The sequence below is a fragment of the Lycorma delicatula genome, chromosome 1 (genome assembly GCF_047948215.1).
Source record: "Lycorma delicatula isolate Av1 chromosome 1, ASM4794821v1, whole genome shotgun sequence".
Classification (NCBI taxonomy): Eukaryota; Metazoa; Arthropoda; class Insecta; order Hemiptera; family Fulgoridae; genus Lycorma; species Lycorma delicatula.
The window spans coordinates 47,930,897-47,954,652 of NC_134455.1; the positions used below are offsets into that span (position 1 = coordinate 47,930,897).

General features: G+C 30.8%; 1 protein-coding gene across 3 annotated transcripts in view; it reads left to right on the forward strand.

Moving 5' to 3' along the window:
- Positions 1-23,756, forward strand: part of Pfk (ATP-dependent 6-phosphofructokinase) — a 132,819-nt gene that overhangs the window by 19,673 nt on the left and 89,390 nt on the right. For 2 of the 3 annotated variants that reach the window (XM_075354517.1, XM_075354502.1), the window contains exons 3-6: positions 7,149-7,300; positions 9,781-9,970; positions 12,427-12,637; positions 16,072-16,180. In XM_075354517.1, coding sequence (XP_075210632.1) covers positions 7,149-7,300; positions 9,781-9,970; positions 12,427-12,637; positions 16,072-16,180 — 662 coding nt within the window. Of the gene's footprint in view, positions 1-7,148; positions 7,301-9,780; positions 9,971-12,426; positions 12,638-16,071; positions 16,181-18,088; positions 18,198-23,756 lie in introns of all 3 variants that reach the window. The other variant, XM_075354510.1, reaches the window with a different exon arrangement.

Here is a 23,756-nt window from a genome sequence, read left to right on the forward strand (position 1 = left end):
TTATTGAGGTTACTGATAACAAACAGAGTCTGAAGCTACTGGCCCTTAGGTTCATAGGGATGGATGAGGTGGAACAGGTTTGTGCCCGTTACAGTTGTGCGGGACATGATGACAGCGCATGTACTGAAGCTAAGGTCTAAAGAATGTCCCATTTATAAGGAAGAACTTATAAGAAAAGGTGGTAATAATAATTATTACTGAACAAAAAGTTTCATTTCCTGTGGTCTTCGGGAATACAGAAAATCCCTCAACATAAGGAATCCTGAGCAGCCCTATATTAGTTTGTCCAGGCTCTTTCCAGTAATGTACAAAAGGAAAAATAGTGCACATCAAGTAAAGAACTGACTAAGTTGGTCCAAGTTTGGTCAGAACAAGTGAAGACCCTTGCAGCTGCAATTACAGCAGTGAGCTCTAGCAAGCAGGTAACTTGCATCTGAAGAAAAGAAACACTTCTTAAATATCATAAAAACAATTAAGAAAAACTGAATTGTATTTGATAGATAGTTTGCACGCAGAATTTCTATATATTGTCGGGTGTTATATATTGATCAGGATATTGAGAGATTGATAATTGAAAATGTTTGTATAATTGCAATTAATTGGTTTAAAAACATAAGTAAAACAAGACGAATCAATAATAATAGTAAATGACAATAAAAAAATTATGAATCACAACCACACAATAATAATAATAATAATAAATGTCAATAATAATAATAGCAGTGATTACATACAAAAGAGAATTTAAAGTAATCATCAGGATTTATTTGTAGATAAATATTGAAAAGCAGAATTCAGTTCCATTGAAAAGACATTAGCATGCGTGCTAGTCGTAACACTTTTAAAACCACTAGTCTTGTATTTACAACAATAGTACACTAGATAAGACAAGTATAAAGTTTTTTCACTGCAAATACCCTTACTGTTTACAAGTAAAACTACCCTAACAATCTGTGTGACTGAAATTTAGTACATTATCTCTTTCACTTATAGTCTTACAGTAACTCACTGAATTATTTCTTGTTTTCATGTACTAGAATTACATCTGACATTACTGTAATCGTGTTGAACATGTACCAGAAATTTGCTTCTTTACTGACCACTTTGCAGAATACTCTTGCTTCAAATTCACATAACTCCTCTATCGTAGCTCTCTTGTAGACTATCTCTTTTTCTGTTTAGCTTCTGGAACCACCATAAGGTATTATTAATTGAGGATGAATGAGAATGATTTGTATGAATGTAAATGAAGTGTAGTCTTGTACAGTCTCAGGTCGACCATTCCTGAGAGATGTGAAGTTAATTGAAACCCAACTACCAAAGAACACTGGTATCCATGATTTCTTGCAGACTGACATAATAATATCTCGTTTAGACTGATCCCGCAGACTGACTGTCAACTCGTCTTGCTTAGAGTATTTATACTCCTATCTTGTTTACCTGCAGGACCAGACCCCAGTTGAGTGTGAGACCGGTCAACCAAGCCCTTTCACATTCCCCTGCATTCCTACCCTGGTCCGGTAACTCTTCTCACAGGACAACTTCTGTCTAGGTGTGTCACCAACCCACCTTAGGTTGGTCTAGTGGTGAACGCGTCTTCCCAAATTTGCTGATTTGGAAGCCGAGAGTTCCAGCGTTAAAGTCCTAGTAAAGCCAGTTATTTTTACACTGACTTGAATACTAGATCGTGGATACCGGTGTTCTTTGGTGGTTGGGTTTCAATTAACCACACATCTCAGGAATGGTCGAACTGAGAAAGTACAAGACTACACTTCATTTACACTCATACATATATCATCCTCAATCATCCTCTGAAGAATTATCTAAACGGTAGTTACCGGAGGCTAAACAGGAAAAAGAAAAGGTGTGTCACCAAGCAGTATTATAAAAGAAGATTGTTAAAAAGATGTTACCTTTACTAAAAGAGCTTCTTTTAGCCCCTTTCTGGATCCCTCCCATTATTATATTTTTTACTCAGTTCCATTATACCAGTCTTGTTACAATATAAAAGGAAATAAGTTTTTCCTTGGGCACAAATATTATTCAGTGGAATGTTTGGTGGTCTCTATTCCTGACTTGAGGATATTGAAATCTTCATAAAGGAACAGAATTCTTTAATAATGTGTCTGGAAGAGAACACCTCTGTCTCCAGGATGATGCGTCCTTCTGCAGATACATCTGCAAGACATCTTTGCAGTCACAGTGAAGATAATGGCGCCATTCCAAATGAATATTTGCAACTTATGTCTTCTACAAATTCTGATAACAATGAGGATGATCTATCCAGTCTGTTTTTCCAAATTCCCAATGGGCAATTTCAACGCCCATCACCATTTTCTTGGAGCTCACCATCATGCTCATTCCAGGGCAATGTAATTGATAGACTTAGGCAGATCTTAGATCTCTGCTTATTGATCAACAGATCATTCACATTTGTATCATCTTTATCTGGTACATCTTTGTGCATAGATCTGTCCCCATGTTCAGCAACCTTATTCCCATGTCTTACCTGGTGTATTTCTAAATACTTCTTTGGAAGCAATCATAGATCAGTTGTAATCTCAGTCTGTAATATGATTTGCCTTGAAGTCAGCCATGCATATGGGTGGTTCAGAAAGTAGACAGGATTGGGTACAGGATTCCTTTGACTAGTATGACAAAAGCGGTAATGTGATCCACCAGGACTAAGTTTATACACCAAATTCTCGATAGCACCCGTGAATTCATCCCTTTAAAATTAGGGAAACCAAGGCAGTATGTTGTTCCTTGGTGGGATGAAGACTGCAGGTGTGCACTAATGCACCTGGATTGCCATAGAGCTTTAAATAATTTTAATTGAAGACTGATGACTGAATTGCTCTGCGCCTTCCAAAACGTGAGGGCTGTTTGCCGTCAAGTGTTTAGGTATGCTAAATGGAATTCTTAGATGAATTATGTAGAATTAATTTCTTGTGCAATACCATTATCTGCTGTATGAAGAAAGGTTCAAATCATCTGTGGATCAGTACAATCACTACAGCTGATTGGACGACAAAGTGGTGAAAACCTTGTTACCACTTCAGTTATAGCCAAATATAGTGACCATATTTGGAAGGTTGTTTAGGGCAGTTTCACTTAATCACCATACTGCCCTGAGTTTGTGAGACATAAGTTGCTGTTAGAAAATATCCTGTTGCTGATTGAAGACTCACAAATGAACATATATCCTTTTCTTATAATGAAATATGGTATTCCCTGAATAATTCTTGAGAGGCTTCCTCTGGAGATCAGGCCCGGTATGTTATCTCATTTCCCAGATAGTGCATTATGACATGTTTTGTATATCTATAATAAAATTTTATCAGTCCAGGTGTTTCCAGATTCTTGGTTGGAAGCATTGGTTGTCCCCATACTGAAACCTGGTAAAGATAAATCTTGCCACACAAGTTATCGCCCTATCTCCTTGATGCCAGTACCCTGTGCAATGTGATAGAATAACTGGTAAACCATTGTCTAGTGTGGTACCTTGAGAGAAATGCTGTAATTGTCCCAGAACAGTGCAGTTTCAATCAGGGTAATGGTCTATTGATCACATAGTTGTCCTGGAAGCTGCTATTCATAACACATTTATGTCACCAACACCTGGTTGCTGTATTTTTTGATTTAAAAAAGGTCTACAACACTGCATGGAGGACAGAAATATACTTCATGAATGGGGTGTAATAGGTAATAATCTCCTTGCATTTATCAGGGATTTTCTTAGTAGTTGGTCCTTCTGAGTTCGAGTTGGAAAAACATTATCTGAAAGTTTCACTCTAACGTTGTTTGCTGTAGCCATAAATATTATAAACTGAATACAAAAACTGGTTTTGTGTTCTTTATTTGTAGATGATTTTTCTATTTATGTAGTATTTAAAATGTTAGCTATTGGTGAGAGGTTTCTTCAAAACACAATAACCCACTTAGAATCCTGGTGTATCTACTGGATTCATGTTTTCAGTGGAAAAAACGAAGTGCATTTGAATTTTCCTGGTTGAGGGGATATGTTAACCCTCAACTATATTTACGTGGTGAACCAATTGAGGCATGCATGGGGGTTAGATTTCTATGAATGTGGTTAGACCAACTAACGAGTAACACATTAGAGAAGCTGAAGGTAGAATGTTTAAAAAATGTTAGACATGTTGAGGGTTCTATCTAATACTCGTCGGAGAGCTGATTGTATATGCATGTTGTGCTTCTACTTAGCTCTAGTCTATTCCTGATTAGACTACGGCTACGTGGCTTATTTATTGGTATGGGCCATCACACTAAAGATGCTTGGTGCATTCAATCATTCATTTATCCATGTTGCCACGGGTACTTTTTACTCAATTCCCCATGGTGAGTGTGCTGGTGGACAGTGATGAGTCATCTCTTTGTAATAGATGGAAACATATGATATGCTCCTATGTGGCTCGCAATATAGTGCAACCAACTCATCCAACCTTTGATGTGGTATTCTTAAACCAGCATTTTTATCAATACCAGGAACAGCAGAGATATACTGCTTCTCTAGGCATCAGAGCTCAATGCCTTTTCTCAGCTCTAAATATACATTTACCTCCAGTCCTTACTGTTGCTCCATGTTATTACTCCCCTTGGCTCCTTCTCTCATTAATAAATCTTTTTTTTCGCTTTGATCTTTGTCAGTATAATTAAAGTACACAAATCTGGTTATTTTTTTTAAAAAATGAATTTTATAATATTATAAATAGTATGAACCTTATTGTAACCTTATTGTAAAACAGTTTATAAGGATGGCTCTAGGAACGTTAATTCTGTTGCTTGTGGCTTTGTTGTTTGTAACAGAATGTTCATGATTGGCCTTTTCAACATCACCAGTAATTTCGTTGCAGAACTGTATGCCATTAAGAAGACATTACATATAATTAGCTCAAAATATCGACATGTTTCTTGTTTGCTCAGATTCTGTGAGTGCCCTACAGGTAATTAATGACATGTACTCTAGAGCCTCCAGTTGTCTGTGAGATTCATTGTCATTTCACAAATGACTAGGTGTAATACAGCAGTTAGTGAGCTTCTGCTGGATCGCCAGCCATATAGGAATTTTGACAGTGAGCATGCAGTTAGTGTGGCAAAGGAGATTTGTTTCCAGTCTCCTTTCACAGATCGGGTCGCTTGTATTGTCTTGTCTGTCTCCAGAAGAGGGTGGTTCATGATTGGCAAAGTGAATGAGATGCTACCATGAACAACAAACTTTGCCCAATTAAAAACACCTGTTTCACCATGGAGCTTCTCATGCAATTAACTATCGAGAGGAGTTTATTATCTTCCGTTTGCGAATAGACCACACCGTGATCACTTGTGGATATCTGATGACTCAAATAGATGCACCAGTTTGTGCTTGCTGCAACTGCCAACTGACAGTGCACCATATCCTTGTGGATTGTATCTGTTATGCAGAATTACATTGCAAGTTTAAGCTGGGGGGGGGGGGGGGGGCTAACATTTGAACTATTCTAGGTGATGATGAAATGCTTTTATCTTATGTATTACGGTTTCTTAGGGCCATCTGTTTATACTCAATAATTTAAATTATTGTACTGCGAATCAGCTATTCATGCCAATTGCTATATAGCAGTTTGAAATCTTAGTATTTCAATTGAAACATATAAAATGTGATATATGTTTATTAAAACAAACATGTTGTGTTTTAGCTATAATGCTGAAGCATTTTTCACCCAGAAAAATCTTATACAGTGTGTGTATGTGCTTGCATGCATATTCATGCTTATCATTGGTATGAGCAAACTGGATGTATTTTAGTTGAATGATTAGATTCAGTGCTTAATTCTGTATTGTGTTAAGCTGATAATTTCTTAAATATGTTGATTTGATTTAAGTTATTTACATTTTACACTTATTAAATTCAGGTAGTTATTAATTTGTTACTATTAATGTAGGTAGGTTTATACAGCCTACAAGAATTCAACTCTTATTTTAGTTTCAATGAATATACTTCATTAATTGAATGTAACAAACACCATGTTTATTATGTAAAATAAATTTCAGACTAATTTTAAAATGTAATGCCCATTGTTTTTATAAATATTGAGTGAAAGTGTTTTATCAGTTTGAATAATTGATTTCAGTTTTAAATACAACATTAAAAAGATCATTCAATATTTCTGTTATATTGTAGCAGTCCTAGTTCTTTCTCAGAAGTTACAGTAATACAGAACCCTTCAACATGTACCACAAAATACATAACCATTTATGTCTTTGTTAACTTTTATTTGTAGAAAGGTTATTTGGCTGGCCTCTGTGGCACAAGTGGTAGTGTTTTGGCCTTTCATCCGGAGGTCTCGGGTTCGAATCCCAGTCAGGCATGGCATTTTCACATGCTACAAAAATTGTCATTCATCTCATCCTCTGAAATAATACCTAATGGTGGTCCCAGAGGTTAAAAAGAAAAAAGAGGTTATTTACCTGGAAAGTTATAGAGAAGGCTAAGATGGTTTGGTTTGTGACTGGTTAATGTTAATAATAATAATTCCTACCTTAACAATCATTCTAATAATACTTTTTAATGTACTTTTATTACTTTTCGGTGTTATTTAAAATAAATGTTTTAGTTGATCTTTGGCAGTCAAGTTTTTTTTAGTTTTCAAGCAATAATAACCTTCCTGGTAATTCTCCTAAATTATATTACTGATACCCAACAAATTACCTGCAATAATAAATTTTAAAGTATCTGTAGTAATAAATTGTAACCATATTAAAATAGAACTCGACAAACACCTAGCAGTATTGAGTCAAACCGTTTGACTCAATTTGAAATCTTTGTTTATAAATTCTGAAAAAATAGCATTCACCAATGACATTTCTATTTTGGGAATCTTCAAAGCCACCAGAAATGTACCCCACTTCTCAGAGATAATAGTAATAAGAAATCTAAATTTTATTTTACAGTAAACCAACCATTCAATCAGTCCAATAAACAGTTGAGATTACAATTAAGATTTTTCAACTTTTTGTGCAAATTTCACTTTATATGATGTATATGAAGTTAGCCTGAGCTAATTGTTTATTTACGTAATTATCACAATATTTTTTTTTTTTTGATAAATTTTGGTAATCTTAGGTTTTTGTTTTTTTTTTAATAGGTATGAATGCAGCAGTTCGAGCTGTAGTTCGGATGGGAATTTACCTCGGTTGCAAAGTGTTCTTTATAAAAGAAGGTTATCAAGGAATGGTAGATGGAGGAGACAATATTGAAGAAGCTGCGTGGGCATCTGTATCTTCTATAATTCATAGAGTAAATGTTTAAATAATTGGAAATATTTTTTTCAGTTCGTATGTTACTACGCTTACCTAATTTATATTTGTTCTATTAATGTGGCATAGTTTTCATTATTTAGTTTCAGCAAATTATTAAAAAAAAATGCATTTTCTATTTATGTATATATTTATTAATTATGTAAAAAAAGACTTTTGCTGGTTGGTAATTGTTGCTCCTGATAAAAACTGCATCTCATTAAAGATTCCTTTCACTGTCTAATATGCATCAGATATTTGCTACAAGGGATTATCGTTTGTCAATTTACATCTTTGGGGTGCATCATTATAACTAACGAATTATTCTTGTCATCTGGTAATATTCCAACATGCCTGTTGGATAACTAATGATACATTACATCAATTGTATTACATTACATTAATTGTATTACATCTAATTGTATTACATTACATTAATTGTATTACATCTAATTGTATTAACTTAAAAGAAACAAACATATTCATCATGATGACCTCTGAATCAAACTTCCAACATAGTGTTTCAAAAAAATTCCTTTAGGCATGCCAGAAGCCGGAGGTAGATTACCACTGCTAAGTAGGGGATAAAAAAGATTTCCACCTTACAGTTAAGAAAAACTTCAAATTTACTCAATATGACAATGGTTGCATGTAAAAAAAAATTTCACATGTTTTGCATACGACAAGCCCCATCTTACAATTCCAGTAATATTTTGGCCATCCCTTGCCGTAAGGGTTGGTCATATCAAAAGTTGTTTCAGACAAAGTTTTAGGTAATTTTTAGAGGACTAACGACCACCTTAAACCAATTTGATACTGTGCCTATTAAGGGAGTATGATATTTTTGTCTTCAAAACCCCATTTTTTCCACCTCGTGGGCCAGTGGTTGGTGACATCAAAAAACTTTACTTGTATAAGTTTTAGGTCCTTATCCAAAGAATGGTAGGAACTTTAAATGAATTTGATATTTTACTTATAAGAAAGTTAGTGATATTTTGTTTTTTTGAAAATGCTCCTCCCATTTCCACCCCTATGGTCCGATTTTGCCCATTAACAAATTTGACTGAGATTTTGGGTCGTTATATTGTTTGTAAAAATTTGAAAGTGATTGGTACAAAATTACAGCAGTTATCGTGTCCACAAGATAATGAAATATCTTGTATTTTTTATAATCAAAAACCAGCTTGAACAACCCCAGTATAGAATTACAAAGTAAATGAAATGACACTTACCTTATTTCTTAATTTATTTTACCTTACTTTCACACGATCCTGTAGCATCATCAGTTGTATATAATTATATAAAATTACTTATCAAAACAACAATTTTTTTAGAAAAAATTAAAAATTACTAAAAGATTAAATATTACTAAACTTACTGTTTAATTTAAAATCATATTTTATTAAAAGTTATTAAGTGTATTATAATCTAAAATCTAAATTATAACTTTGCCTGGTCGGCATTCGTAATGACTTTTCTAAAGTCATGATATTCTGACAAATTTGGAAATTGTGGAAATAAAGAAATTTAATTAAAATAATAATAGTAAAAGTTTGAGCATTGTGGAGAGATTTTATGTATATATAAGTACAAAAGAATTTCCAACTTTATCAACTTTCAGACAGAGTATGAAGATGACCCTATTATAAAAGTAGCAGCAGATGGCACACATTTTTAGAAAAAAATAGATATAACCAGAGAATGTGTATAAATAATTTCAAATTCACTCAATAATGTAACATTGGTTGGGCCAGGTTACATTGTATAAAGCTTATAATTATTTTATTTTTAAAGTTAATTTTAAATTCTAATTCGTAATTGATGTCATATTTAAATATATATTTGACTTCATGTTTCTATATATGAAATTTTGTTATGTAATTTTATATAATTTATACACAACTGATTATGCAGGATCCTCTGAAAATGTTATTAGAATAAAGAAAAGAAAAATAAGGTAAGTGTCATTTCATTTACTTTGTAATTCTGTGGGAGGGAGAGAGAGAGTGAGAGAGACTGACTTTAACTTACTATCATTCAGTATTCTCTTTTTTAGCTTTTCAATTAAAGAATTAATTATTTTTTTAATGGTGAGCAGTCAAAGTCAAGCTTCATGAAAGAAGATTCAAAATTGGTGTTCTTTTTTCATTTTTTATAATAAAAACATATCTTAAAATATTAAAAAATAAAAGTTCAGTATCATCAAATGCAGAATGTGGTTTAAGGAGGTTTTGATATGATTTCTTAAGTGAACACTTCTACTGTAGCGTTCACTTAATTAAAATTGTGGGTGAATAGAAAAAATACAAAATGTTTTTGTAAATGCTGTCTTTTTTTAATATGATTGAAACAACAGTACTTCAGGTTTTTTTTCATATTTTTGGAAATATCTATCATGAAAATAGGTTGTCTACTTTAGCACTCTTAAATGTAATAAATAAAAGAGAAATTACATTTTTTTGCATTAAAATTTTTTTTCAGGGTGGAACCGTTATTGGTTCTGCAAGATGTAAAGAATTCACTGAGAAAGCAGGTCGGTTGAAAGCTGCCAAAAACCTTATTAACCGTAACATCACCAACTTGGTTGTTATTGGCGGTGATGGTTCATTGACTGGTGCAAATTGTTTTCGTCAGGAATGGGAAAGTTTGCTTGATGAACTACTTAAAAAAGGTTGATAATAGTTAAATAAATTTTACTATATATATTATATGCCCAGTTTTTCATTTTAATGACAACTTACAGTTGAAATAAATCTGCTATTTTTGTTTTTAATTAACCTTTCCCTAATACTTCATTGTGTGGGGAGGCTTTGATTCAGGTATTAACATCTGTCATTCGTTTTATAATAAATTTTACTTAATTTTTCTCAAAATATTTAATCATTTCTACCTACCAACTCAACACAACACATTGGATGAAGGTCACCCTCTGACTGTTTACTGGGTGGTGGCTCCTCAGAGGCTTATTTTTGTATATGTTGGTTGTTTTTTTTTTTTAATTTTACGCCCACAGAAAATATCTGTCCATATCTAAGTTGTCTAAGTAAATGAAACTTATTTGATGATGATGATGATATATATATCTTGCAGGAAAACTTGCATAATAAGAGGAATTTCTTTTATGTACATTATGAACATATTTTTAAATAAAATTACTTCACTGTCCTTTGTTTAATCAATAATTTTACTTTTAATTGAATCAGAAAACAAATTTTATAGTTTTGAGACTATGTAATTTATCTATTCTTTTAAAGTTTTACTCTTACAGAAAGGAACAACATAAAGTTTCATTTAAATGTCATCATAGTGGCTTCAAAACAATCAGTTGTAGGCAGAAAAACCATATAAAATTAATATTGATTTCTCACTTTTTTGTCTTCAGTCATTTGACTGGTTTGATGCAGCTCTCCAAGATTCCCTAATTTTTTTTTTTTTTTTAGTCGTTTCAATTCAGTATACCCTCTACATCCTACATCCCCAACAATTTGTTTTACATACTCCAAACATGGCCTGCCTACACAATTTTTCCCTTCTACCTGTCCTTCCAATATTAAAGCGACTATTCCAGGATGCCTTAGTATGTGGCCTATAAGTCTGTCTGTTCTTTTAACTATATTTTTCCAAATGCTTCTTTCTTCATTTATTTGCCGCAATACCTCTTCATTTGTCACTTTATCCACCCATCTGATTTTTAACATTCTCCTGTAGCACCACATTTCTAATCTTTTCTTCTCAGATACTCCGATTGTCCAAGTTTCACTTCCATATAAAGCGACACTCCAAACATACACTTTCAAAAATCTTTTCCTGACATTTAAATTAATTTTTGATGTAAACAAATTATATTTCTTACTGAAGGCTCGTTTAGCTTGTGCTATTCGGCATTTTATATCGCTCCTGCTTCGTCCATCTTTAGTAATTTTACTTCCCAAATAACAAAATTCTTCTACCTCCATAATCTTTTCTCCTATTTTCACATTCAGCGGTCCATCTTTGTTATTTCTACTACATTTCATTACTTTTGTTTTGTTCTTGTTTATTTTCATGTGATAGTTCTTGCGTAGGACTTCATCTATGCCGTTCATTGTTTCTTCTAAATCCTTTTTACTCTCGGCTAGAATTACTATATCATCAGCAAATCGTAGCATCTTTATCTTTTCACCTTGTACTGTTACTCCGTGATTTCTCACAAATTTCTTTATGTAAAACAAACATGAGACACACACACACACATCAGTGTTGTTCAATAGTTAGAGAGAAATGACAAGGAAAATCATTATGTATTCAGTTACAATTAAACTATTCAATTAGTAAAGGAATTTTCACTTTTGATGTGTGAACCATTCTTGTATCACATTCTTGATCTCATGTTGCCAAACTTGGTGCTATGTAAAATTTTCTGAAAAGACCAAATGAAAAGTAATCTGATTATCAAGGTCAGGACTGTAAGATAGATCTGCCAACACTTCTTAACCCAACCTTTGATTAGTTTCACTTGTCTTAAGGTATTAAGATGGGCGTTAATGCAGAAAAATTACACCTTTTGTGAGAAAATCATGATTTTCTTCCTCATTGTGGGTTTTACTTTATTTTCTTACATGTCACAATATTACTCTCTATTGATTGTATGTTGTTTTAAATAATTGCAATAAATTTAATAAATAAAATATGAAATTGATATTTTGTAAAAAATAAATATTGAAAAAGCCATTTTAGGCCAGGATCTTCTGGATGAAAGTCTGTTATACTGTCACTCTGCTGCAGTCTGCAATAGTAATTTTATCAATTTTTTCCTTTGTTACTATCACAATTGTATCTTTTAAGAAATTATGGGATACTACATGTCTTAGGTATAGATTGGATAGATTGCTAGTGAAGCTGTTGGGCCTCCACCAACCTGCCTTGCAGTTTTGAACAACTTTATTTCATTTCCTACAACTCTTCTCACATTAGACCTTCATTAAATTTTCCAGTTCTGTTTTCTAAATAACTAAACACACATCCCTTCCTCATTACTGCTAACATTGAACCAAATATTCCCATGTTCTCAAGATCTTGTTTACTTTCTATTAAATCATACTGATTTATTGTATTTTTTTTTGTTTCTTATTCATTTTTTTTTTCTAGGTGAGATTACTAAAGAACAGGCTGATAAGAATAAACATTTAAATATTGTTGGTTTAGTTGGATCTATTGATAATGACTTTTGTGGTACAGATATGACTATTGGTACAGATTCTGCACTTCACCGTATTATTGAAGCTATTGATGCAATTGTTTCAACAGCATATTCACATCAACGCACTTTTATTATGGAAGTTATGGGTAGACATTGTGGGTAAGTAGTTGTGCGATTTAATTAATAATTTATTTAGTTTAGTGTTTTGTGCATTGCTTTTTCATAAAAAATTGAAAATAAGGAACTAATTAAGAATAAATAATGCTTTTTTTAATTATTGTAGTCATTAGTGTAGTTTATTTAATTTTTATGTTAATAAAAATTAAATGAATCTCTTGAATAGTTGTTTTTGTATTATCTATAGTTACATTATTATGTTTAACTGTGTTTGTTTCCATAGTATGGTTGTATAATGTGGAATATGCTTATGTAACACAAAGATATGCCTGACCTCCCGGCAAAGTAGTAGTGCCTCCCATTCATTTGGAAGGCTTTGGGTTCAACTTTTGTCCAGGGTTTGCTTTTTCAAATATTATAAAAGTTAACTCCTCAGGCAAGAAAAAATGTAATCAAATAGTGAAAAATAAATAAATATAACCATAATAAGTATATATAAACTGCTAACTTTTCTATTTAAAGCATATTTTTTTATAAATTTATTTCCTGCTTATTCTCTTGGAAGTCTGAAGTGAAAATAAACATGTATTTTATTCATTTGATTAAATTCAAGGATCATAATCGATTGTGGAAATGTCATTCATTTTTACTTCACTAAATTTGATGTGTACTCTGAAAAATATGTGTATTTTAAGTTGAATAATTTTGACATTAGGCCTGTTTTCCAATACAGAGTTCAAATATATGCAGTTAATATCTGTTAGTGTAGATTATAAAAAAACAGATTTGGACATAGTTTTAAAAAAACTATTAGTTAATGTTAAGTCATGTAAGTCATTTTTCTTCAAGTAGTAATTTAGTGCATATGAAAGTCAATCCAATTGTATCTTTACCCAAGTAAGAAATTATTTTAATTTTATTTCTGTTAAAATTATTTTTATTTTTTTCTTGAGTTAGTTATTCCTTAAAATAAGAAACTTTTTTCTTCATCGAATTTAATTAATAAATGCAAATATTTTACGATAGTTTTCTGTTAATTTTTGTATCCAGTAATGTATTGTAAAAATTATTAAAATAAAAATATTTTTTACTTGTTAAAAATTTGAACTGTGAAAGTAACTTTCTTTAGATTCTTATTACTTCCTTGTATGAAGTAAAGGAAGTAAGTATTGTGATTGCGAAAAATTTCGGTTTTCAGATTTCAACAGAAATATCCATTTTGGCCATCCCTGAATCCATTTTGACTTGTTTCGCCGTGACATCTGTTACATATGTGTGTCTGCACATACATATGTATGTATTTATGTTGAAATTTTGGATTTAGGACTGTTGTAATGTCTAGTTGTGCACCTCCCCTTTTGATTGCAATCAACCAAAAAAGCCCAAAATCAAAAAAAAAAGAGGATTTTGGACTTTTTTTAACTGCAGTAATAAGCCCTCATTGAGATTTTCAACGATATCGTAGGTGGTACTTATTTTCATTGGTTCCAGAGTTATAACCAAATGAAATTTTAGTTAATAAATATTTGGATCTTAGAAGGGGAAGATGCGAGAAGGTTTGAATCAGACTTCATCTCCTTTTTTTTAATTAAAAATATTAATTTATTAGTAATTATTAACCTGTTAGTAAAAAAAAAATTACGTTAAATAATAATTCAATAACAATTTATTAATGAAATAAAATTTTATGTACCTTTCATTTAAAAAAAAAAAATGTGTATATGTAATTTAATAGGTGTACAAGGAAGTTGTGTGGTGTCCACATCATACTTTTTTTTAAAGTTTTAGTGAACTAATACATGAATTGCTCCAATTTAATATTTGTTTTCTTAGAACAAAAAGTTTTTAATATTTCTTTGAAATTTATCTGAAGTACCTTAATCTTGTATGTATCTAATTTTTTTTATTTTCTCCTACACAGTAAAAAATAAGAGTAATTGAAATTTTTCTGCTTCATTAAATTAGAATTCCCAATGTGTTGGTCTTGAAAAAAATATTTTTCTAAATCTGTTTATTATGTAAATTGTGTAGACTGTGTTCAGAATGGCTTTGAGTCTGTTTAGTAAATAAGTTTGTGTATTTCATGTAATTTTAAAACTGTTATATAAATTTTGTGGTGCCAACTGGAGCACTCTTAACAGATTTTTAAAGTAGTTTGCATGTGTCAACTTATTTATCACTTATCATTGCTAACAGCCATTAAACCAGAAAGTAAGAGATTTTAGTAACAGAAGTTATGGAAGATATACTGATAAAATTCTGTCTGAGCAATGTCAGTTCTATATAACTAGTATTATGTTATAAAAATACTGATAACAGAATAGTGGTTTATTATTAGTGATAGCATATTATTTTGAACAGGGATTGGCAAAAACTTAAAGTACATAATTGTAATTACAACCAGCATCCTGTACACCACAAATTCTGTGAGAAAAAAGTGTGGAAGCTCAGTCAAATTAAGAATGATAAAAGAAGCACACTGTTACTGTTTTTTTTTTAGAAGAACCATTATTGATATTATTCCAGAAATATATCCATGTATTATAGCTATTGATATTTATATAATGTTGATAATATTAATGTATATAATTGATTAGTGAATTATTTATCATGAAAAGGGAAAATATTTGTTATGAGCAAGAGAAAAATATTGTTTCATTAAATTCTTCTATTTCATGGTTTCATGTTAACACAGTTTATAAAGTTTTCTATCTGTATTTTTTACTTTTTCTTTTTTTCTCATTTTCTGATTGACAACATTTTCTGGTGCTGAAATAAAAGTCAATGCAATTGGCTCTTGATCATGGAATCATAAAAAATTATGATCATTGATATCAAATTTATTTACCTTTTAGCAGTGAAGAGTTAAATGTTGAATTTGGTGGATTCGCTCCAAAACATAAAAAATATAAATGTGAATTAATTAATTTAATTAATTAATGTGCTTCGGATATAATCTTGACCTAACACTTGAATCAAGACTAAGTTAGTAAGTTTTATTTTATATCGCTCTATAAAAATGTCTAACCTATACTTATTTATTGTAGTCCTTTTATGAGTAAATTTGTTTACGTTATTATTGTTAGTCATAGTTATAATTATTGTTTAGTTTGGTAGTTTTATCGTGAGATCGACGCATACTGTTGGTCATTGGTTATGTTGTGTACAATTTAATGTTAAAAAATAATAAGCTTTAATTTTTTTTTATTAACAGATATTGCTGTTGACAGTAATTAGGAATCGTGAGAAATTAGAATTAAATAGGTTTCATTGTGGTAATAGGTTTAGTTGTATTAATATTCAAATTATTTTACTAAAATTAAATTACTGTTTTATATGAAATGTTCATTAAAAAATGCAGTGTTTGTTAACTATGTATTCTTCTGCTGTATTATCAATATGTTATATTAACTATTGTTGAATGAAATGCAGTGATGTATCAAGTGTTAGTGAATAAAACTTGTGGTTTTATTAAGGTATCTGGCCGTAGTGGCTGCATTGACTAGTGAGGCTGATTATGTATTCTGTCCTGAGATGCCACCACCTCATGATTGGCCAGAAAAATTGTGCAAGAAATTGGAGCAGGCAAGAAATATAGCCAGAATTTTACATATTATTTGGCTTTTTTCCTTTTTTTTTCTTTGGTCACTGAATGTCATGCAGCAATGATTAAAAATACAATTTATTATTTTTTGGTTTTTCAATTTTAATTTTAATTATTTAATAAGTTATATTTTCTTCAAAATTAAAGGAAAGCAATTTACTTTCTTCCAGATAAATATTTATATATATTTTTACATTTTTCTGCAGTAAATTATTCATCTCGCCTCACCCCAGTGTTAAAATTGTACTGTTTATTCATCACAGGTTGAATATACTTTCACTAGTTATTTTTTAACATTTTTTGGAATGTTTCATCTACTGATGGATAGTTTATTTGTTATCAAAAGTTATTGGTGTTTAAATTAAATTCTAGATCAAACTGAAGGGGATCTTTTATTTTATTCTCATGTACATTACAGAAAAATAGTTTTGTGTGTAAGTTTATTAAAACAAATAGAATCCTCATAAGTAGTCCCTGTAGTAATAATATAATGCAATAATCAAATGTATTTAATAGCTAGATACAGTACTAGTTTATATATTACAAACATGTAGTCCATTTTTAATTTTTCTTAAAATTTACTGTTTTTATTTTTTATTGTTTAATCTTTGTAAACATCAATCATTTTTTACAAAAACTTTGTACTGTTTTAATTATTTATTTTTTAAAATATTTTAACTTGGTCAACATAGCTGAGCAGCAAGTGCATATTGTGCCAGCAGTGTGTACAATAAATTTTTACAATAATTTTTTTCTGAATCACAAAAAACAAACTGAATTGAATCTTAGTCATTGATTAAGAACAGTATTAGTGAATGACTGTTTACTACTGGTACATCAGGAAGCTGAACCTATACATGTAGTAATCAGGGAAAGGAAATTGCTTTTTCCTTACTGCTTGATGGAAAGGGTGTCGTCGTCTAGGTATAGTAACACTTATAGACATGACATGTTTTATTATATTTATTGTATATTCCTTTTCTCTTAGAGGAAAAATTCCTTGCATCTATTTATTCTTATGGCTGTATATGTATGGATTTAAAACTTTCTAACAATTACATTTTATAATGGTACTGAAAATTACTTATCTACTTCTTTTTCATTAACAATTTTATTTCTGTGTATGACATAATAGAAAAAAAAAAAAAAAAATTGAAAAGTTAATTAAACCTGGCACTACATGTTAAACAGGTAACATATGTATAACCTTTAAAATAGTTTTTTTCTTTCTTAAAAAATATATTTTATTTGCTGCACGTAATGATATCTCAGTGATCACTGAAAATTAAATATTTGTGACAATTAACTGGTTATCAGATTGGCTTGCTTACCTCAATGATTTTGGTGTGTGATATTGCTAGATATTTGTTTGTCTCCTAACATTTATTTCTTTTAAAAAACTTGTTTACCTGTATCTTTTCTTTAGATATATTTTTTAAGTTTTTATTTTCAATATGGTTTTCTTTTTTTTGTGGAATTAGAGTTATAGTATTAATGTTAGGTCATCTCTAATAATTTCTGGTATTTACTTATGTGATGGAGTATAATAAGTATTTGAAATTTTTCTCTTTGTAAGTAGTGCTGAAAGATTGTCTGATGTATATGAGATTATCAGTTACTTAAATTTTAAATTCCAGTTGTGTTGATCTTATTAAATGTATAAGATTAATACTCTAGAGTAAAAGTAATGTATTGTTTGAAAATGTGTTTGTGCTTTTCTATAAATATGTTTATTTATTCATTTAGAGAAACATTTGCCAAGACAGTGCTTTCCTTGTTAACTGGACAGTTTCAATTTTCTTTTCTGTTTTGCTGCCATTTCTAATGTTTCATTGTTTTTTCAATTTAAATTGTATTAAATGGTATTTAATTTTGGTTTTGATCTGAAGGTATCTAGCTCTGGTGGCAGCCAACGCCACTGAGGCTGATTTTATGTTTATACCAGAAGACCCAGCACCATATGATTGGAGGGAAAAGATGTGTCTTAAACTAGAATTGGCAAGCATATTTTCTTTTTTATTGTTTATTATTATCTTATTATATTGCTGGGTCTCATTGGTTATGAAGGCATGATTCATCATTGAGATTAATTCCTCATTTATTTCATTTTTAATTTCGATTCATCTTATCCATTGCCATATTTTGAGCATGGTGGGATATATAGTTTCCATATGCTCTTCTGTTATAAAATGCATGAAAATTATTTTTAAATGTTAATGATTGCATCAAAACAATTTTTTGGGGCTAATTGCTACAATTTAAAAGATTTTTAATAATTTACTTATTTCAAGGTTTATTACATTATTGGTTTTATTGAACATATAATGTAACTGAAAATTAATAAATTTAACCAATTTAATATTGTAACCCCTAATTTGATTCCTGGTTTGGTCTTGGCATATTTTTGTCTTGTTCTTTTTTTTTTACATAAATCAAAGCTTATGTAGGAATTGTCTATTAAAAAATACATATTTTTTTAAAGCATTATCACTTTTAAAAATGAAAGATAATAAATGAAAATTAGTTAGCCAGCCTCTTGGTGAATTTGTTTGGATGCTATTTTTTGATATTTTTTTATCTGTTCATCCATCACATCTTATTGAAAAATATGCATGTAGCATGTCAAAAGTCCTAATATGAAAGTAAAATAAAAAAATGATTTGGTTTTTTTTTTGAAACAGCTAGAAGTAATTAATATATTATTTGATTTTATTGGTCTATTGTATATATGTAGAATTACTTATTTATGCGTGTGAAATGCCAAAAAATAACATTCATGTCTGCCTTGCAAATTGGATAGTTGATATAACTGGTATTGATTTTCACTTAAACAATGATTACTTGCTACAGTAAGATCACACTACCAAATATTTGTGACAATATCAGTATTAAAGGATATGTGTACAATGATAAAAATCTTATGGCTCTGAGTATAACTAATAATAATAATATTCTTCTTTATTATTAATGTTATCACTTTTATTATTATAATTTAAATTACTATCTGTAATTTAAACATTCAGTAAGGTTTCTTTAATAATAAAATTTAGATTATCTCATTTGAATTTAAATATTTGTGTAACATTCACATTTTTAGTATTATAATTTATTTCTAAATGAAATACAGACTGACTCACTCCAACAATTTCCATTGTAACTTGGAATTTTTGAACATATTTAAACAAATAAATTGTCATTTTTTTCATAATAAAACTTATTAACCTTTTTTCTTATTAAACACTTTTCTGTTTATTTTGTGATGTGGTCTTCTTGGTGATAATCTCATTGGTATTTTTTTTGCCACCAAGGTTTCAGGAATTCAGTACATTTCTTACAAACAAGCTGTTTGAAAGATTTTAGCTGTTGAAAGATAATCCAGTTACTAATTGGGAATTTCATTAGGTGTGATTGTGTATCAGCTAACTTCGCTTATAAAATTACAGATTATTTAAGTAATACCATAAGTAACAAATATTCAATTTACTTTAGTGTTGGATGATGTCATTATTTATTCTACACTTATTAGCACAAAAGATCAAATATGGTTTTATTTTTTCCTTTGAGTGGAAATCAAGTGAATCACTTATTTTGCTGTAACTCAAAAAATATTTTCCAGATATTTGTTAATAGGAACCTTTTGCTTTATATTAATGTCTCAGATCAGCTCATGTATTGCCAAGCAATTTTGAATTACCTTTGTATTTCCTGTATGTTAATATTTGAGACTTATTATTTTTTGTATTTTCAGTTAATAGTAATAGAGTTGCATGATTTAAATATTTATTTAGTTTATACTGAATAATAATAATTGTATTTATATATATATATATTTTTGTAATTTGTGAGTGTTTTTAGAATTTCTTACAGTACTGTTGATAAATAAAACCAAACTACATCTCTCTCTCTCTCTCTCTCTCTCTCTCTCTCTCTCTCTCACTCACTCACTCACTCACTCACTCACTCACTCACTCACTCACTCACTCACTCACTCACTCACTCACTCACTCACTCACTCACTCACTCACTCACTCACTTTCACTTACACCTTTACCCCTTTGCACTCTCACTCACAAACACACACCACACACTACACTATACTAAGCACACACATACACACACACACACACACACACACACACACACACAAATATATTTACTTGTGCATGTATTTGTATGTTAGCATTGATATTTCACCAAAAGCTTTTCACAAAGCTCGGCGCTTTCTGAGCTCGTTCTACTAGCAAAAATAATAAAAAATTTACAAACATGAGTGCAGAAATGCTCCGTTAGCAAGTTAAGACTAGCAAAAGATTTTGTTCTGATTCCTAGTTGGAGAGTGAAATAAATCCATACTGAAATTCTAGGAATCCAAATTAACGGGTAAACTTGATGGTTTCTTGTGTTTTTGATCTCACAAATTAAATAAAATAGATTCCAGAACCATATATATCCAGTAGTCTTCATAATACCTGATGTAAAACAGAAAAATCTGTTGTCTGAAACACCTTTTTTTTTCAACTTTGTAACAAAACTTTGTTAAATGACTAATAAATGCATAAAATTTAATACCAAGAGAGAGAATTTAATTCTGAGAAAATTTATGTAAATAAAATAACCCGATAAAAAACAAATAAAATTCAAGAAATTTAATTTTATATTACTAACATGTAAAGGTTACATACCATATTGTTACAATGCTAAAAAAACTGATAGCATTTAATAAAGTTTACAGTAAATTTTCAAAAATTTAGAATTTTAGAATTGCTAGTATTCACTCTGTAATTCTGCAAGACTTTCCTTAAAAATTGTGTTAAAAGGTGTGGCAGCATCTATAATACGAGTAACAAACAGTTCTCATGTATGAACTTTTCTCTTTTATACATTACTAATTCCAACCCCATATACAAAAATTTGTTAGATCAGGTGATCTTGGTGGCCAGTAGTGTAATCTTCTATGGCCAACCTGTCACTCTGGAAATGGTTCGTTTAAGTATCCTGATATGGTATATGAGAAATGGGGTAAATGTGTGTGTGTGCATAATCGAGTTGAAAGTACATTGCATTATCTTGTTGCTAATGGAACATCTTCTAATAGCAGCAGCTATAGTTTTAAGGATTCCCAAGTAAGTGTCAGAATTTAGACATCCTGGAAGAATGAAAGTGGCCAATTAGCTAATCGTAAACTAGGCCTCACCACACTTGGACACTAAATTGGTGGTGGAGATTACACTAAATTACACTCTACTGTCATGCATGGATTAATTTCTGTCCCAAGTGTGTTCATTGCAACCCACCAGTTTGGTCTAGTGGTGAACGCGTCTTCCCAAATCAGCTGATTTGGAAGGCAACAGTTCTAGCATTCAAGCCCTAGTAAAGACAGTTACTTTTATACAGATTTGAATAATAGGTCGTGAATACCGTTGTTGTTTGGTGGTTGGGTTTCAATTAACCATACATCTCAGAAATGGTCGAAATGAGACTCTAAAAGACTACACTTCATTTACGCTCATACCTATCATCCTCTGAAGTAATATCTGAATGGTAATTCCCGGAGGCTAAACAGGAAAAAGAAAGTGTGTTCATTGCAAAAGTTATTGATGCTGTCCAGAGTAAACTGAGCCTCATCAATATATAAAATAAACCTGTGCAATCAGCAGTTTATATTGAACCAGTTCCAAGTTTGCAAATGAAGAGGAAAATCTGTTTGTAGAAGATTTTGTACTCATTGATTATGGGAAAGATACAGTGTGTGTATCTCCATACCATAGATGGGGAAACTGAACCTCTGGGAAAGATGTCATGTACTAACACCCAGACTGCATTGAGTAGCCTCAAAAATGCTTTCATCGATATCGACATCATGATGGGCAGGACAGTCGCGTTGAGTATTAATGCTGGGAAGTGTAACTTACTTGTAGCATATGAAATTTTCCACTAATAGTTTTTAGTTTTGTAACTTTGGAGTTAGGAAAACATCTTTGATATTCTGCAGCAGCAACAGTTGCATTTCCATCACACACCCCTAAGATAAATACAATTTTGGCATGTTCCTCAGTTATTTATGACAAATTAAAACACACACGTAAACTATACTGTACTGGCAACAATTTACAGCTGTAATGAAGAGTATGCAGTGCATTGATGACACAACATAAAATGCATTGTTGGTCAGCTGATTGTGTTACCAACTTAACAAAATTATAATTTCTCAAATTTTCAATTTGTAAGTGAATTTGAGAAAGATACTTAAAATTTATTGTCTAAGTAACATTAGTATTGTTTTTTATTTTATTAATTTTATTTCTATCTTTTATACAAACTATTTTTTTTTTTATCATTGCTCCACTTTTTTTACTCTGTTGCCCCCTTGGCAGCCTTCTCCCATTATTTACTTCTTTGACATTATAATAAAAAGAAAACAAATTTAGTTATCTTACAAAACAAATTTTATAATATAAATAGCATTAATCCTGATGTTACAGTTTATAAGGACAGCTTTAGAAATGTTAATTCTGTTGGTTGTAGTTTGTAACAGAACATACATGTTTGGCCTTCCCAGCATCACCAGTATTTTCATTGTATGCCTATAATAAGGCCTTACATATATAGCCCAAAATTGTGACATGTTATTGTTTGCTCAGATTCCATGAGTGACTTACAGGTGATTAATGATGTGTACTCCAGACAACCCTGTTGTCTGTGAGATTCATTGTGTTATTTTGCAAATGAATCACCATAATACAACAGTCAGTTTATGCTGGATCCCCAGCCATATTGGAATTTTAGGCAAGCGCGCTGATGGTGCAGCAAAGGAGGCTTGTTTCCAGCCTCCTCTCACGAATTGCACTTTGAATGATCTTGTCTGTTTCTTGAAGAGGATGGTTCATGATGAGTGGCAAAGTAAATGGAGAATGCTACCATGAACAAAAAATTTAACCCAATTAAGAACACTGTGTCACCGTGGAGCTCCTCATTCAGAAATAACTGTTGAAAGGAGGTTATCTGCCATTTGCAAACAGGGCCTAGACTCACTCTTGGGTATCTGATCACTCAGATACTATCAACTAACAGTGCACCTCATCTTTGTACATTGTATCTGTTGTGCGGCATTGTGTCATAAGTTTAACCTAGGCGCTAACATGTGAACTATTCTAGGGGAATTATGAAATGTTATCTAATGTTTTACGATTTCTTAGGGCCATCTGTTTATATACAAGTATTTGAATTATGGTAGTGTGTTCCGCTATTCATGCTGTTTGCTGCAAAACAGATTGAAATTTTATTGCTTTAAGTAATATTTATAGATCTTTGTTTATTATAATAAATATGTCATGTTCGGGCAATGATAATATGAAAACATTTTTGCCCCCAAAAAAAATGTGTCATTGCACTTTAGGAGAAAGTAAACTTGCTTTATACCTGAAAGATCTTTTCCATTTTCATATGGATCACTAAATATATGAATTTAATATAAAATCACAATATGGATTTTCATATGTTAAGTGTTAGTAAAGAAATAAAATTTCTTAAACTTGTATGTTTTTTATTTAGCTATTT